Below are 17,952 nucleotides of genomic sequence, written 5' to 3' on the forward strand. Positions count from 1 at the left end.
CACTGTAGCCTTTAAAAACGAGTATTTTTAGTCTGTCTTCAACTCCCACATCATAGGAGTCATGTCATTTTCTGAATCAACAGGAAAAAATTACATTAAATGAACTTCAAGTTTATCAAATTAATACAAAAATCTTAAGCAATGTGACGTCAAGTGTACATCATACTTCATTTATTCAATGTTTTGTTCCTTTTGCAAAACACAAAGAATATTCCTGCCTGTCAGCTATATATTTCCCTGCAAGTGTATTAGAATAAGTGATGGATTGAACCCCAGACACTATCTGAAAATTTGGTCAGTTTGCATCTTGAAATAACTTATAATGGCACCAATACAAAGACACGAAATGCTTGGGAAATTCAGATTAGTACTTATGTGTCTCATTTGAATTTCAAATCAGGGATTGAGCAGACCTTGACTTTTGGTGTGACTGGTGAGTTTGCTAGCAATAACCAATACCAGAATGACTGGAGTAGAGCAAGAAACACAAAAAAGATGTAAGTAAGTCCAAGTGCTTTGTATTGCTGCCCAAAGGCATGGATACTGCTCTGCTCTCAACAAGGGGCTAGAGCAGCTGCTTGACAGAATCATATGATGGAACAACACAGTGCACTGGCTGGGCTTAAATGGAAAGGCTTAACAGCCTTAACCTCCATCATCACTTTCTACTAACATAATTCTTGTGTCTGACCCTAAAAGTTCACAATAATGATAACTCCCTGTATCTAAACTGATTCTAGTGCTAAAACATTTTACTTCCCATAACCACATCAAATTTTCTAACTCTAAATAACTGTCATAATCTAAAACTACAATATGTGGGGGTTTTATGGCTTTTCTTTCTGAATTTATTTTACAGTCCTGTATGTTTATAGTGAATAACCATATATGTTCCTGGATGATTGCCGGTACTCATAATTTTTCTTACCCATCAGATTTTATTCTCACTGCAGTTTCTTTCCCTGGATGAATGAATGAATGAATGAATGAATGAATGAATGAATGAATGAACACCTTGGAATGCAGTCCTTTGATCTGTTATAAAGCCGAGATAAAAATGCCTGATGAAACAATGAGCAGCAGACACAGCAGTCCAGGTTTGCTCGTTTCTGACAGGAAGCAGGCAGAACACATACAGAATACTCTGAATGTCTCTTTCTGTAATATATAGTAAAATATATATGACAATGTGTTGTGTGAATCTGATCCCCATTCTCTCAGGAGTATTTGGAATTACTATTTTATTGTGCCAAAGGTGAGCACAGAATCTGGGAAGGCATCTCTTCCATAAGCAGACCCTGTAGATTGGAAGCAGCTTGACTCTCTACTGTCTTCCAATGAAAACAAGAACAATTTTTGCACAGCCTTAAAAGGCAAGTTCGAGAATGATACCAAATGTTGCAGCACATGTGTTGATTTGTTATGTTACATTTCAGCTGTTAGTTATGCTAATGGAACAGTTTCACATAGTTCGTTTTGATGTATTTACTTTAGTGGCTCTGTGTATGGAGCTCTCTGCAATTGCTGGGTCATACCAATTGCACGATGTTCTGCTGTCACCACCAGGCCAGTGCTGGAAATAAGATAACAAAAATAAAAAAAGGCCTGGGTCTTAATTTTCAGCCATGCAACCACTGCAGAAAGCGTGTAAACTGGTGTGAAATGAAACCAAACAGGAAACCATCATGGGCCAGAACCTAATATTTGGCCTGCAACAATACATACAGGAAAAAGAAGACAGTCTAGATAAAGTTAACTTGCACTCCTGCTGTGAGTAGGGTCCGTAGCCACACAGAGGCCTGGGCAGATAAGGGAGAGAGTCAGCCTTAGGTGTACAGCCAGTTTTCCTCAGCCTCAGGCCATGAGTAGAGCTGGAAGAGAGAACAACTAAATAGACTAGCAGTTCAAGTTAGCCAGTTTGTGACATGAGAGAGTGAGAATCCATGCCTTGGCCTCTGCTTGGAGTTTCTGTACAAATAACACTGATTCAGGTGAGAATTCTGGACAAACATGCAAAATTCTGTCATTTGCCCCAGTAAAGCCTCCAAGTAGGAAAAGGAGAAAAATTCCAGGCAGTCCAGATGCTCAGTAACATAACCATACCAAAGAGACTATTCTCCACTGTTCTCTCTACCGATATTTGTTCCAATGTCATGTGAAGTAGCTTTGCTCTATTACAGCATATATTGAAATATGCAGATATACTCCTACACAAGGTTTACAGAGGAAAACCAGACCAAAGTCTCACAAAGTGATTTTAAAAGTTGCTTGGAGTGCTTCTAATGCTATCACACTGCAGCAGCCTCCTTCCCTGGCAGGATCAGACTGTTCTGCAGTCGGTGACAACTGTCAGCACCCATGTGGTGAACCAGTTCACTTTTGTTTTATTTCCTGACTTAAAATGCATGCTGAATTAAGAATGTTCATCTGTAGGAAATACCGGTTCTGGTTGGCAGTAAATAAGGGTCTAAAGATCAAATGAGGGGATGATGACTGAGAAAAAAAGCATAGCAATGCCCTGACAGAAGAACAGGACTGACAACTAAAAGATCTGTTTCCATGATTAAGGTCATTATCTGCAGCCTGGACTGTGAGACCTTCAATCCTAACCCACAGAGGAGGTGGAAAGAAGGTACAGCACAATTAGATGATATTATCTCTAATTTTAACACTAAGCAGACAGTGTTCAAATTTGACACAGAGTAGCAAAGGGGAGACAGGATAAACCAAGTACAGTAGATAAAACTGGGAACAGGCATCAGAGCCCAGAAATCATACTATGCATGTTTAATATTTAAATCAAGAAATTCCACTGAAATAATTAAAAGAGCTTCTTTTATTGTCCACAAACAAGATTTACTTTGGTGTGTGTTGTCAGGATTTGGAAACTTTTTTACTTTCTATCTTCTTTTCACTCTTGACATTGAACAAATGGATTTGTGAGGGGAATGAACAAATGTATTTCTCAAGGGAAATCACATTAATTACAACTTACTTGAGCTTGCTTGCATATCTCAAAAGGGTGAAGAGTTTCTTGGTAGAAAAGCTGATGATAAGCTTGTAGGTCAAACCAAAAGTACACGCTGTTCTTCCACAACTAGAGATGAAAAATATTGCAAGTTATTGCTATCCAAATATAACAGCTTTATAAAAGGTTGACTTTCCATTGCAAGCAATTATTTAGCTCCTTGTGTTCATCATAAATCAAGCTCAATTAGAGATGGACTTAGTCTTCTGTTGCACACTGGCAAAGGGACAACATATTTAAAGGCATCGTCACTGTGACATTGTAACTTTTATCGTATCCTTTATGCGTAATTGGCCATTAAAATTGTTAACATTGGCGTTAATATTTGAAGAGTAACCATATTTCAGTGGCATAAAGCCAGAACTAAAGAAGAAATGCTGATAACGGACATGCAAAATTTGTGCCATGGTGAAACAGTGTTTTGCAGCAATAACCAAAACAATTAAATATTGTGCACTTGACATACATTACTGGGACTGTAATTACATTTTTATTATATGCATTTCTGAGGCATAGTCTTGGCCTCATTTCATAAATTCAATGAACATCAAAAGATCTTTCAGAAGAAGGAGTCTAGAACTTTCCCAAGTCCTCAGTTTTAATCATGTACCTATAGGTTTTGGATCTTGAAATTACCCTGAAACCTCCATCACTGGATAACAAAGAAAGTGTTCCAAAAAGAGGGAGGCAGGAAACTTTGCTTCTCAAACTGTAGCCTGCCAGACCTGGTATATGCTTAAAACAGGCTCCACAGTTCTAGATAAAACCTTCAGGAAATACTTTTCAAAGAGTCTGGCACCTGCAAAGGCTAAAGGACATGTGGGTGGGTGCCTATCGCCAATGAAAAAATTACTTACTTTTATTTAGATTTCTGTCTATACATATTTAACATTTTTGCTGGAAGGTATTCAGCTTTGGAAACATTGGCTCTTGCCTTTCAGTAGCCAAAGGCATTTCCAGCTACTGCTGCTGGATCCTGGGTTGTGCCAGCAGTGAAACAGATGTCCATCTTGATTGCATTCAAATCTCCCCTAAAGACTCGATTTTTCTGCAAAGCCACTAAACACTGACTCAGATTCATAACTTGTTCCAACCAATCCTCAATTTACACCAAGCAATGAATGATGGATCTGCTGACTGCAGAGAAGAAATAGTGTTATGTTTCTCAGAAATGCAGGAAGCTTCGTGGAAGATGAAGAACGTTTTTAAAACATTGGAGATTTTGGACACCAGTAACCCAACGAGTAAGAAGGAGGCAGATAATCATGAGTAATAGCATACTGGATTTTCCATCTTTTAAAAAAATGTTTTTGTGGGTTAAGACCTCATTTTTTCTGCCAAGTTAAAGACCAGTTTTTAAAAATGATTAGTCTTTTTTTATCCCTGATGGTACAATCAGATTTCCACTAGGTCTGAGACAGTTAGGATCTGACAGCTTGGTTAAGACCTGTCATTAGTTTGAATATACACATGAACAGTTTATTGTTGTTGAGGGATTGGAGTCTCACAAGTAATAATTCATCCAGTCATCAATCTTTCTTTCTCTGTTTTTTTTCAGCCTGGCTGCCCTCTATAACTTGGCATTCAGTCAATTGTGGACTAAATTATCACAGGGTAGGAAAACACTCATACCTTATTCCCTGACTTCTCACAGAAGTGTGTGAAGTAGTAGCCTGCTCTGTTTTCCAAATAAAGAGATTGCAGCATGCTTTCCATTCTTGATTCTCCTAAGACAACACTGCCAGCAGCACTTTTCCCCTGAACAAATAAAATATAGTTATACAGCAAGGAATAATAGGCTTTCATTATTTTCAACTGTCAGTACATTGCAATGAAGGGCCATGCAGTGTGTTCAATTCAGTATCTTCATCCCTAGAAATTAGACTCCATTTTCTACTACATATGCAATTGATCATAGCTCACCATACCATTTTCCCACTAAATACTCACACTCAATGGAATAACTTTGATAACAGAAGACACGCAGAGTAGCGAAATTATCACAGTATGATTCTTAGGTGGTTCTTCAATACTTGCAACAGGAAAACATACTTGGTCTTCATTCCGTCATTAGCTCTTTAGTTTCAATCTGGGGAATTCCAGGTATACCAAACCATATAGCTTAGCTGTCAAAAGTTGTCTCTGCTCAGGCTACTGTGTTTTGAACTAACAGAAGTTAACAAGTTGTTATTTGGTGAAGTCTCATAACTATTGTAATGGGACAAAAGATATGTCTTCTGGGGTTACTCTATTGACATTATCATCAAAATCATGAGCATTTTAGGGGAGTGAAAATCCATGCCCCCTACTGTGACTGGCCCCTGGAGTGTTTGAGGAGGAATACATCCATTTTGACAACACTGGCAGAAAAACCAGAGGAGAACACAAACTAGTAAATTAGCTTCTGATGATCACAAGAAAGAAACTTTGGCTGGCTTGTTGCCTCTGATAGCAGAAGTGGGAGCAGAAGAGCATGGTGGCTGACAACAAGCTTCTTTCCAAAAACAGGGATGGAGAAGAGCAGGAGGGAGCCAGACTTCTGAAGCAGACAGAGCAGGAAGATCCCACACCTCAGTATGAAACTAAATTATGGATCCCTGCATTCATTTTCTTTTGCATCATATTTGTGAAGGCAGATTGTGGGGTCCTAACTGTAGGTCCCAGTCTAGCCCTGTAAGTGTAAATGGATAGTATTTTCCTCCCTTAGCTAGAGGGAAACTCTGCATGATGAAGGTGTATAAAAACTAACAGTTCATGGTGTGAACGCTTCCATAATATAGGTTTCTCACTACAAATGTCCCCTAATCACAAAGACTTCTGTCAAAACTAACAAACTTTCCTCTGTCAAAACTAACAAAGAAGTAAAATGATTGTAGTAAATTGATAAACTAAGTATGATTTTGATGTGAAACACAAACAACAATGTGCTCAAGTGACCAGCAAACTCAATGCATATGTAAACAGCTCAGATTTCATAATATGTTTGGGTTTTTTTAAATTGTGAAGCAATGACTATCACTGCTTCTGTGAAACAGCAGGGTATTTCAAGACAGTTCTATGAACACGAAAAGTTTCAGATATATTTTAAATTGCCAAATCTTGACATCTCGTGTGTTCAATTTGTCAGCATTTTAACAGTTATTAAGAAAAGGCTCTTCTGTGCAGCCTGTGCCTCCTGAGATATACTGGATTGAGGGCCTGCTTAGCAGGCAATAATTCAACAAAGAAAAGAATGAAGTACACAAGTAGTGAAGTGGAATTGTACGAGCGAAGCATTTTCCTCTTATGAATTTTAACTATTTTAATTACTTTCTAGGGCAGACTCAGTTTTCACCGTAAGTCTGGTGTACTTTCCTAAGCAATTATTCCACTGAAGTATTTATCCAGTCAGTTTTCCATAATAGCCTACTGAACACATGGTCACCATGGAGAAGATCAACACTTTCTAATGAAAATAAACCTCTGTGCTTGCCATGATTTCCTATCAAATAGGAGACAGATACCACACAGAAAATGCTGACATTCTAATTACACCTCTGCATCTGGCATTGACATTCCCACAATCAAACCACTTTCTCCCTATCATTGACTACTTCCCCATAATACCACAGAATAAAGTCTCTTAACCCATAATTCAAGACAATTTCCAAGCAGTACTTACCAGGAGCAGCTCAGCATAGGTGTACTTTCTATGAACCTGGTATTTTGAGTCTCCAGTGTCATCCAAAGCTAAACAATGAATCATGTCTCTGCTCGCTGTCTTTGGCCTGGATCCACAAACAAACAAATTTTTCAATACCTATTTAAGAAACAACTGGGACTGTTTATAAAAGAAAGAGCTAAGAAGAGACATGGCAGAAGTAGAATGGCATAGTGAATAGTAGAGGAAAAAGTACACAGAGTTCAATTTTTTAATGAATGTAAGAAAAGTAGAGAAACACTTTCTCATGTGGCACACACAGACACAGTATCTTTGAGGGCAAGTGCTTAAGACAGGTTAAAAGAATAGAAATGCATGCAGAGAACATAAAAAATTATGCAAGAGAGGGTAAACCACCTGTATTTGGAAAGATAAACCCTTTTGTGTTGTGGCACAAGCAAATGGGAAACTAATAAGCCAGGGAAGAATTTTCTATGTATGCAATCTGTACCATAACTATGTTTAACTAAGTTTAACTATTATTATATTGAAGAAAAGTGTTCATGAAAATACTATGATCTGAAAGTCTTTAATAAATGTTTGAGGCATATTGGTGTGCAGAGAGGTGTACAAGGGACTTTTCTACTTACCTCTTTCTACTTCTAGAAATGTCATCCCTCTGAGGGCTTTGGCCTGATGACAGGGTATGTGATAATGATATCTTCAAAGAGAAATTGGGTGTAGCTGGTTTTAGCAAAGTTGTCAATGAGCTTGTTATACTTTTCTAAAAGATGTATCAAAAATAAGGCAATTCCTATTGTCTTTCCACTTTTGTATTTTCTAAACATGTTCTCATTAACAGCTCAAATACATTCAAGGATTTTCAAGACCATTTTGCCTTGTCAATCACAATATATAAAACTGCAAACTACAAAAATCTTGCAAGATTTTCAGCTCCAGGTTATAATAACAGCCACAGGTTAAACATTACGTTTTTACCAGGCAGAAGTATGTTAAATGCACTTTGTATAGAATTACAGAGGATGTCAGGTGAAGAGCATGTGAACATGTTTTGTGAATCTTTACTATGATTACCTTAACTAGCTTACCGTAAACCAGGACTGTAAGGCAGACAGAACCACTCAGATTAAGAGAGAAAGGGAACATTCTGCCACATCATCACTAGCATATTTTGAACAAAATCATGCTCTGATTTTTGAGAGATGCCAGTTGTTTTCAGAGTGTCCCCAGAAATTCACCCAGAGTTGCTGCTTTCTATGCTCTTATAAGGACAATGGAGCTGGAAGATTCAGAGGTCCAGATTTCTCACAGCAAAAAAAAAAAAAAAAAGGAGCAATAAATGGTCCCTCAGCTGATTCTGTGAAGGTCATGTCTGCCAGGTCACAGTTTTCTTCAAGTACTCAACAGGGCCTGGAAAACCTGCAGGGTTAGGATCCTGACTGCCTGACCTACAACTAGTCCTGGGTCATTAGCACACCTTGTGAAGCCAGGAATGGTCTCTCTAGGAGGCAGCTGCTTCTGGCTCCCATTCCTGCTGTGATCAACAGAAATCTGACTCCTGAACCCAGCTTCTTCTGAACAGGAGCTCTGTCCCACTGTTATCTCTATCTGTTATCTCTATGAATTAGCTTTTTTAAAAAATATAATTGAAGTCTAAAACTACACAACTCAAAGTAACAGGTTTGTGTGAACAGATCTGTGGCATAGCCCATCCAGTTCTTGGTACTGGGAACCACAGTCTCACTTCACGTTCTCCAAGTATCTTCTGTCCCGAGGTTTGACACCACATTGTTGAAAACCTGCAGCTTTTATTACAGTCATCCCTCCAATTCAGGTTTTCAAGGAATAACAGAGTAAAAACTGAACTGGGCACCTGCAAGCTACACACTATGAAAAGGACAGATCTGTGTTGTGTGGCTCTTGACCCTCAGTAGAAAGAAAAAAATAATATGTAGCTTATTAAAGGACTGTGCTGATAGAAAATGAGCAGAACCCTGTCCTTTTTACAAACACAAAGGGTAGATTCAGGGAAGCTGCAATGAAGTTGTAAGAATTACTCTGGATTAAGATAAGGCTGGTTGAAGGGCATAACCTGTGCTAGATCCTTAATCACAGAATGGTTTGGGTTGGAAGGGACCTTAAAGATCATCTAGTTCCAACCTCCCTGCATGGGCAGGGACACCTCCCATTAGACCAGGTTGCTCAGAGCCCCATCCAGCCTGCCCTTGAACTTCCAGGGATGAGGCATTCATGACCTTGGGCAACCTGTTCCAGTGTCTCACCACTCTCACAGGTAAGAATTTCTCTCTAATGTCTAACCTAAATCTACCCTTTTCAGTTTAAAACTATTTCTTCTTGTCCTATCACTACAAGTCCTTGTAAAAAGTCCCTTCCCAGCTTTCCTGTAGCCCCTTCAAGTCCTGGAAAGCCACTGTGAGGTCTCCCCAGAGCCTCTTTTTCTCCATGTTGAAAAACCCCCTCTCTCAGCCTGTCTTCACAGGAGAGGTGCTCCACTCCTGTATAACCTTCACGGCGCCCCTCTGGACTTGTACCAACAGGCCCATATCTTGCAGTTCTGAAAATTTCAAGCTAATATACTTATCCAAAAGACATCTGAAATAGCCAGGACTTAACTGAGAAGATAATTTGAATCCATTTATAGCAATCTGTTGCATTAAGTCCAGTAAAATTGTCCTGCACTTTTGCATATAACTCTCTGCAGAAGACAATCTTGCTAAGTCTTTACTTCTGAACAATCAAGTACCCTATTCTTGTCCCACTGAATTAAAGAAGTTTCATTATTATTTTTGATGGGATAAGGTTTTTTCAATGTTGTTATCCTACCTACCTGAGAAAGGGAAGGTGGTATCCTAGGTATGCCAGACTTAGGTGTCAATGGTAGCAATGATACCATGTGTGGAAAAGGATCAACATCCACCTTTGGTCTCTCTTGGCATGTGTGCCAGAACTTCAGTTTTGCACTGGCAGTGTCTATTGCTGTGGAATGAGCGACACAAAATCTCGGACCCCTGGGGGAAAAAAAAAATTAAAAGCTAATAAGTAAAGCTCCCCCAAAACATTAATACTGGGCTATTTGGCCTCCTTCCTTCCTTCCTTCCTTCCTTCCTTCCTTCCTTCCTTCCTTCCTTCCTTCCTTCCTTCCTTCCTTCCTTCCTTCCTTCCTTCCTTCCTTCCTTCCTTCCTTCCTTCCTTCCTTCCTTCCTTCCTTCCTTCCTTCCTTCCTTCCTTCCTTCCTTCCTTCCTTCCTTCCTTCCTTCCTTCCTTCCTTCCTTCCTTCCTTCCTTCCTTCCTTTCTCTTTCTTTCTTTCTTTCTTTCTTTCTTTCTTTCTTTCTTTCTTTCTTTCTTTCTTTCTTTCTTTCTTTCTTTCTTTCTTTCTTTCTTTCTTTCTTTCTTTCTTTCTTTCTTTCTTTCTTTCTTTCTTTCTTTCTTTCTTTCTTTCTTTCTTTCTTTCTTTCTTTCTTTCTTTCTTTCTTTCCTTTCTTTCTTTCTTTCTTTCTTTTTTCCTTATTTTTTTTTTCCCCATGATAGTGTTTACTGTATCAAGGTATGGGGCTATAGGCTATATGCACCTAGAATTAAAATTCAGTATTAAAGATATGTTTAGACATTTCACTCCTCCAAATCTAAAGCCAAGCTTCACATAAGTAAACTTAGGTTGCCAATTCTGCACCATTACACAGTTGCCTTTCTATGAGTGTCCTACAGCAAAGTATAGCATAGTATTGTAGGTTTCAGGACATACACCATAAGTCCCATGAGGCTCCACAGCAAAGTTCACAGTTACAGGTATTTGTTGATGTCTGCAATTTGTTAATTCCCCTTGGGAAGAAGACATTCAAAAATTTAGCTAATGTTTTGGAAACAGGTTAGAATTTGTATCCTCACTGAAGCTGTCAATATGTAAAGTGTATTTGGTATGACAGACATTGAACAATAAAGTCTCAGGGTCAAATTCCACATAGATGTATATACAGAGCATCCTCAGAAACCTGAACAGATTAGGACAGAATTAACCTTCTATGCCAGGAGGAGTTTCTCTACCCTGCAGTCTTCAGTTTAGTTGAATGGTATCCAAGGCAGCTCTACACAAAGTAGCTCAGATGCTCTGGCAGTAAAATAGCAAGGGCTCAGGAAGGCAGATATACCTGGTTACTCAGCAGGTTGCAGTGTAGTTTAGGCTCAATGAAAAATTCAGAGGCAACATCTGCTAGTATTTATGAAGGCATAGCTTCCTATAATTGCAATGGGGTAAGTGAGATGAAATAAACCTAATAGGCTTATCAAAGAAAAGGAAAATTTGTTAAACAATTGAATCTTAGTTCATGTTCAGTTTTTCATACCAGTAAAGAAGTAGAGGTTTCACTACTTCAGGCTGAATCCGTCTTAAATGCTTTGTATTCCACTGATCTCCATGCTGCAGATCAAGTCTGAGTAACACTTCTGAACTGAGGAAATAGTCTCCACTGCTCAGCAAATAGAGTTTTTTCATCTTACTGAGTTGCCTTGAGTCAACAAAAACAGTCACATAAGCATGTATCCAATGCTATACAGAACCAAGCACAGTTTATCCTACTGGTTAAACTGCTGCCATACAACATGCTTTTAATTGCAAGTGGCAGAAGCCAAAACAATTTTTCCTGCAAATTAGAGACAGGTTGTGTATAAGATAAAATGTACAGTGCCTTAGAATAGACAATCTGAATCCTGCAGGGCCTTTCACTAAGAGCAGTTTGTCATACTGAATGCTGTACTTGTATATTTAAGTTCTTTTACTCTTAAAATTTCTGTTCCCATCTGTTTTCCAGTCTTCTTCTAACCAAGCCTTAATACTATGGAAATTCCAACTTCATATAAGCTTTGCAAACATGACTCTGCAAAAAGAGTTTTATCAGCAACAGTAGAGTCATTCCTGACTTATCCTGCCAGGAAACTCATTATTACTTTAATTGTGTCTGCTCTATTAAAACATTACAATTTATTCCGAATCTCAAAAACTGCAGTGATCTAGCTGGGTCACAAGTATTAAAACATTGGGAATAATGGCAAGTACCTTTGCTGTCTTGTAGTGACCTGAAGAGCTTTAAGTCTTTCAATATCCATCCAGAGCCACCAGTACCTCTCCCCAAGTGTTCCTTTAATGAACTTCTTGAATCTTTCAAACTCTCGTCTGTTGCCAGTATCGTAAGTCCCGTGACTAATGCACCAGGCAGCCCTAATATCTGCACCATCACTTTCAGAACTTGAGCTTAAGCTTACTTCTTCAGGATCTTTTTTTTTTACATCTCCCTTGGAGTCTGAGACAAATTCATTATTTGCTAACTCGTGTATAAACACTTCAGGTTGTTTTTGGAGATCCACATCACTCTCAATGTCAGCAGCTGGCTGGTGGGTCAGTTCTGATATGGGTTCCTTGGTTACAAGTTGAGTAGAGGCTGGTACGAATTCTTCTGGTGTCCGAAAAGTTGCACTTCCCTGTTCATTTTCTTCTTTTTCTGCACTGTCCCATTTTGGGTCTAGATAAACTCTTAACTGAGTGTGGGAAGGAGGTTCAGCAATGGCTACATAAGAAGCCTCATCAGCCTCTGTGGATCTCTCCCTTATAACGTTGGCTTTTGCTGAAGCTGGCCTTGAAGGGGAAAGGAAGCTCTGTTTGTGGCTTTCCTTAGACCAGGAGACTGCATCTGCATTAAATCAGAAAAGGTCATTGAACACCCTTTTGATTCAGGACTGCTCTTTCGCATATCAACACTTCCAAGCTAAAAAATGCAACATATTTACATTGTACCGCTGCGGAACAATCAGGCTATGTCATGCTGCAGAGCAGGGAACAGCAGAGGTGCTGACACTGTTGCTGTCTGGCTAGAAACTCAGCCCTGTGACTCAGTAACTCATTCCCTGTTGAATTCCAGCAGAGCAGCAGAGTTCAGTAACAACTCTCTGTGGACCCAGCTTTTTTGTTTACTCAGCTGAGCATCACATCTCTTCAGCACTTGTTAAGCCACCTTGTTGTGCTGCAAGGCCTGGTTTCTTCCTGAGCATTCAGTCATAGTTTGATCAAAGTCACAGTATTTAGTAGGAATGGGTTTTGTTCAGGCATGAGGAAGCTAGTAAGTGATAATTCTTTGTCTCCTTTTGCTATTATTGCAAAAGAGTAAAACATAGAACAGGCTGCACCCTGCAGTTGGGTAAGAGCTTGACATACATAAGAACACAAAACAAATTATTATGTCAAGGGTTCTGGAAACATTTAACAATCCTGCAGTCCAGTTGCCACCCAGAAATGGCTCCTTTTCATTTAGAGATGTTTCATAACTAGCAAGTTCAGAACAGTGACCAGTCCTGCTTGTCTGGTCTAGACTTCTCTACTTAATTCCTTTTTCCAGACTCCCTACCATTTCCATGCTATTAAGCATGCACTGCCATCCCGGTCTGCTGAGAAAGAAACATAATTCCTGCTTTAATTTGCTCTAATATATTTTCTACTTCTGTCAGACTTTTAACAAATCAAATACTTCTGGATCCTGTTAGGAAAGATAACCTTCACTATGCATACTGCTTAGCTAGGTTAATGCTGTACAATTCAGTCACGTAAACCTGAGGAGAATAAGTTCAGATATTGTGAACCTGGAGGTCCTGGTAGACAGAAGGATGACCATGAGCCAGCAATGTGCCCTTGTGGCCAAGAAGGCAAATGGCACCCTGGAATGTATTAGAAGGGGTGTGGTTAGTAGGTCGAGAGAGGTTCACCTCCCCATCTACTCTGCCCCAGCGAGGTCACATCTGGAATACTGAGTTCAGTTCTGGGCCCCACAGTTCAAGAAGGACAGGGAACTGCTTGAAAGAGTCCAGTGCAGAGCCATAAAGATGATTAAGGGAGTGGAACATCTCCCTTATGAGGAAAGCCTGAGGGAGCTGGGTCTCTGTAGCCTGGAGAAGGGGAGACTGAGGGGAAACCTCATTAAAGTTTTCAAATATGTAAAGAGCAAGTCTCAGGAGGATGGAGCCAGGCTCTTCTCAGTGATGTCCAATGATAGGACAAGGAGCAATGGGTGCAAACTGGAGCATAGCAGATTCCACATAAACATGAGGAAAACCTTTTTCACTGTGAGGGTGACAGAGCACTGGGACAAGCTGCCCAAACAGGTTGTGCAGTCTCCTTCTCTGCAGACATTCAAAACAAGCATGGACGCATTCCTGTGTGATGTGCTCTTGGGGATCCTGCTGCAGTAGGGGGAATGGACTAGATAACCTTTCAAGGTCCCTTTCAACCCCTAATATTCTGTGAATCCATGATTCAATTGAAGCAATGAGCAAGGAATACAAACTGGACTGTCTTAGCAAATATATGCAGCTACTGAACTCTTTCTAGTTGCAGGCTGGCTCTGAGAAATGTAGCTGATGACCTTTATTGCTTCCAGCACCTGATCACTACACCAGATGAATACTGTACCTAAAAAAAGTTTTCTGAGTGAATGAATGCTGGATTTCCTATGAAATAAGCATAAAGAGTAATGAACACATGTAAAATGAAGGTCTATGTTATAAAGCAAAGTTTCCAGTGAGAAGATGTAAAATACTCATTGAGGCAAAATGTTGTTGACTGCAGGACAACGGCAGCAAAATAAGAGACAAAGAGGTTTTCTATAAGTCTGTGGCCAGCCCACTGCCATACAGAGCGATACATTATGATGCTCTACCAGAATGGTGTACTTCTGACCTCTCTGCTCAAAGCACTCCAAAAACTAGTGGTAGAGTCATGAGCTGCAAAGAAGTGTGACTTGAATAACTTAATTAATCCATGAATGAGAAATATATTTCCCGGGATGATCCTCATGGGTTTGGGGAAGAACACAGACTTCTGGAGTTACCATGTCTTCCAAAGTTCCATTCAGCCATTGGACTCCAAGGTCCCAGCAGTACAAGTCTCAAAGCAGAATGGCTGCTTTTTCCTCTGGGAATGGGGGAAGGAGGACTCCTAACACATGCACTGAGACTTCTCAGTTCATCTTACTACTGTCTATAAAGCAGAAACAAGGCTATGCAATCAGGTATGCCCATCTGCATCTGGATGTTCTCTTCCAGTACCTCTGAAATGAGCTGAAGAATTTTGGTAAAGTTTGACAGACAGACAAAAGTGTCACAAATTATGATGTTCTATAAGATTCATTAAATTGGCAGGCAAAAGGCCTTTCAGTGCCCAACACAAATACCCTAAGAAGATGGCTGCAACACAAATCATACATTATCCAATACCCAGAGAATCCAGACATGAAATTATTTCAAAACATATTGAATGAAAAAAATCCCCTGAGATGAAACTTACACACATCCATGAGACACAAATACGTAAGGAAAGAGGCTTCTACTATCACAAAATTACTCCGGTATAGCTCAAATTTTAATTTAACATTGTGGTAAGAAAAGAAACAAATCCCCATCTAAAGCTTAAGATACCATACAATACTCAGAAGCTAAGGAGTGGAGTTAGCAGCATTTGCTTGAAACGCCTTTTCTTTCCACCTAGTCAGGTTTGTATTATTAGTTATGGCTGAGCCCCTGTTACTTACCCAGAAGGGTATCTTTTTCGCTTAATGAATCATCTCTTTCATGCTGCCCAGGCAAACACTGAGTGTCTTGAATTTGACTAGAAGCTACAGGATGCATAAATGAATCTCTAGTATTCATTAATTCCCCTTGTTTTGCTAATGTAGACAAATCCTGTGTCTGAGAAACCACAGCCTAGAAAGAGAAATGTCATAGAAAATTCAAATTTCTTTATTTATTGCAGTGTTTCTGAGAGCAGAGGGCTTACTGTCTGTAGTCATTTCATGCAGTCCTTTTGTACAGAGTTCTATAATGATAGCTCCCAGTTCTGTTCAAGCTATGTTGCAACCCCTCAAAATTACTCTATAGTAAAAAAACCTTTGAAACGAAGGAATATTCAGAGAATCCATTGTCTAATTAGGTTGTGACCTCAGTTACTATAATTTAATTAAATGCGTTCAATCTAGCTTGATTGAATCAAGCTCACTCACTAAACATGTTTATTTTACCTGGCCAGGCTTCATCATCAATGAAGTGTCATCCTCCTCAGGAGAGGGTGAACTTGGATCTCTCTTCTTTATCCAGGGATAATAGTCACTATCTATAATAAAATTAATCCCAGTCTTGCTCCATTCTACCTGTGATACCAATTTAGCTAGCCTGAAATTAAATGTTGAGACAAGAAAATAGTTGATTGTAGCTTTTGTTTGGAGAAACAGGTTGTTTTTCTCTAGAATAGCCAATAAAAACCATGATCATAAATTGCTACAGGGAACTTCATTATCTGCTTTATTATTTCACCCCTCACCTGTTATTACAAATATAAATGCCAATACTGCCATTCTGTAGTTCACCAGCTTTACAGCTGGTAACCTGCTTTGCATTGTCAAGCTTTACCAATGAAATTTATTTCTGTCAGGATAATCTTGCATGTGTCTATGCAGTCTCAAGCCCTGCCAAGAAGCCCTTGAACATTTTGATTGCTAAAATGGAACTATTCTCCCAGATGGCAGAAGCCCTGTGTCACTGCCAGACACTACATTTCCTGGTCCTGATACAAGCAATCTTCCAGCAGCAACAACACAGAAGTAATCATACTAGTTGAATACCAAGGCAGCTGATACCATGCTCAGCTGGCTGCTGTATGACTTCATAGTACTGAATAGGACTCTAGGGCTACCTTGTATTAGTGTGAACCTCACAATGTTCAGAAAAAGTCAATCTTACAATCTACCAGCCATAATGAGGATGCTCTGAGCTCAAGAACTGTGGCAGAACTTAGCTAAGTCAGAGAGCAGTGCAAAACCAACCAAGGTGTATGTGAAGGGAAGAGGAAGCCTCTGCCTGAACCTGTGGCCATGAGCTCAATACCCAGTTATGTTTGTCCCCACTCTTTGAGGGCAAATAGGATTTCATTCTAGGGTTGAGGTGTCTTTATCTTGAAACACGTTTCCCTTCTAGCATCTCAGTTTCTTGTGATCCAGATTCAGGAAAGCAATTTAAAACACTGATATCAATGGAAATTAGACACATGCTTAAAGCTATTTTTATGTCATTCTCTTAGGTAACTCTCTTCAATCAAGGAAATACTTTGCTATAGCATAAGATCAAACTTTTAGTTTTTCCTGAGGTCCATATACCTGTAAAGCAGGCTGCTATACACCGAAGCACTCTCATGATTTGCTTATTCTTTGCACGGTTTTCCCCTTGAATTTAAGTGCAGTCTTCAAGATATTGAAAGTTAGTAGTTTTCATATACAAGTCTATACCCCAGTAACTAGTATGTCATTAAAATCAGCAAACATGAGTTTTGTGAAAATGCTGCCAGGCTGCCTTTCCTTTTAAGACCCCCAAAAACCGCTGCAATTATCAGCATCTAGACACAACTGTAAGGGATGTAGAGATGGATCCTTTCAAACAAATAATTGGGAAAAAAATGGAAATAAAAAGGACTGGCTGTTTTTTCCAAATAGATTTTATGGATTCCTATCTTCAGACTACAGGGCCTCATAGTGATTAGAGAAAGATGCATTGCTACCTTGGTATCTCTCAGAGTCACAGAGTGGTTGGGGTTGGAAGGGACCTCTGAAGATCTTCTAGTCCAACCCCCCTGCTACAGCAGGATCACCTACAGTAGATTTTAGTGGAACAGAGATTCAGAAAATTATAAACCCCACTCTTTCTCTGCAATGCTCTGACGTGGTATGTAATTCATGTCCAAGGAAAATTACAGAATATCAAATAAAAAAAAGTCACTTATATTACTTCACCCAAGTCACTCAAATGCTAAAATTAAACAGGGCAAGAGGTGGGAGAAAACATATTAAGGATACCATCAAGATTAATTAGTCAGAAGAGAAAAATGAGCAAATTTAAAACAGAGGCAGCATAAAAGATTGCAATACCTGTATTCAAAGTAACAGTCACTTTCTAGAAATGCTGGAAGCCTTTCTTTCTTAATCCACTGAATTGCTTGTGCTCGATCAAGACACTATTAAAACAGAAATGCCAAAGATTTTCAGTGTCCTTGACTTTCTTGGTTTGTTTGCCCTGTAACTGATTTTCTCTACCCCTTCTACAGAAGCATTGTCTCAGGAAGACAAATACACAGTGACCAGCATCTCTGTTTTCCAGTTGAGTGTTAATCTACTTTCCTATTAACAGCTAACAGGTTTAAATCTGATTTCACCTATAAGA

General features: G+C 39.3%; 2 protein-coding genes across 2 annotated transcripts in view; both read right to left on the minus strand.

The window, feature by feature from the left end:
* RIDA (reactive intermediate imine deaminase A homolog) overlaps positions 1 to 17,952 on the minus strand; it is a 959,578-nt gene that overhangs the window by 903,531 nt on the left and 38,095 nt on the right. The window lies entirely within an intron of this gene.
* The window catches only part of RGS22 (regulator of G protein signaling 22), a 76,216-nt gene that overhangs the window by 41,228 nt on the left and 17,036 nt on the right, over positions 1 to 17,952 (minus strand). Inside the window, exons 5-14 of the mRNA XM_051610298.1 lie at positions 17,661 to 17,746; positions 15,765 to 15,915; positions 15,279 to 15,450; positions 11,762 to 12,392; positions 11,052 to 11,213; positions 9,538 to 9,718; positions 7,319 to 7,452; positions 6,690 to 6,795; positions 4,661 to 4,786; positions 2,996 to 3,097 (exon numbers count right to left, since the gene is read on the minus strand). Coding sequence (XP_051466258.1) covers positions 2,996 to 3,097; positions 4,661 to 4,786; positions 6,690 to 6,795; positions 7,319 to 7,452; positions 9,538 to 9,718; positions 11,052 to 11,213; positions 11,762 to 12,392; positions 15,279 to 15,450; positions 15,765 to 15,915; positions 17,661 to 17,746 — 1,851 coding nt within the window. The remainder of the gene's footprint in view (positions 1 to 2,995; positions 3,098 to 4,660; positions 4,787 to 6,689; positions 6,796 to 7,318; positions 7,453 to 9,537; positions 9,719 to 11,051; positions 11,214 to 11,761; positions 12,393 to 15,278; positions 15,451 to 15,764; positions 15,916 to 17,660; positions 17,747 to 17,952) is intronic.

Source organism: Apus apus, chromosome 2 (genome assembly GCF_020740795.1).
Source record: "Apus apus isolate bApuApu2 chromosome 2, bApuApu2.pri.cur, whole genome shotgun sequence".
NCBI classification, from domain to species: Eukaryota; Metazoa; Chordata; class Aves; order Apodiformes; family Apodidae; genus Apus; species Apus apus.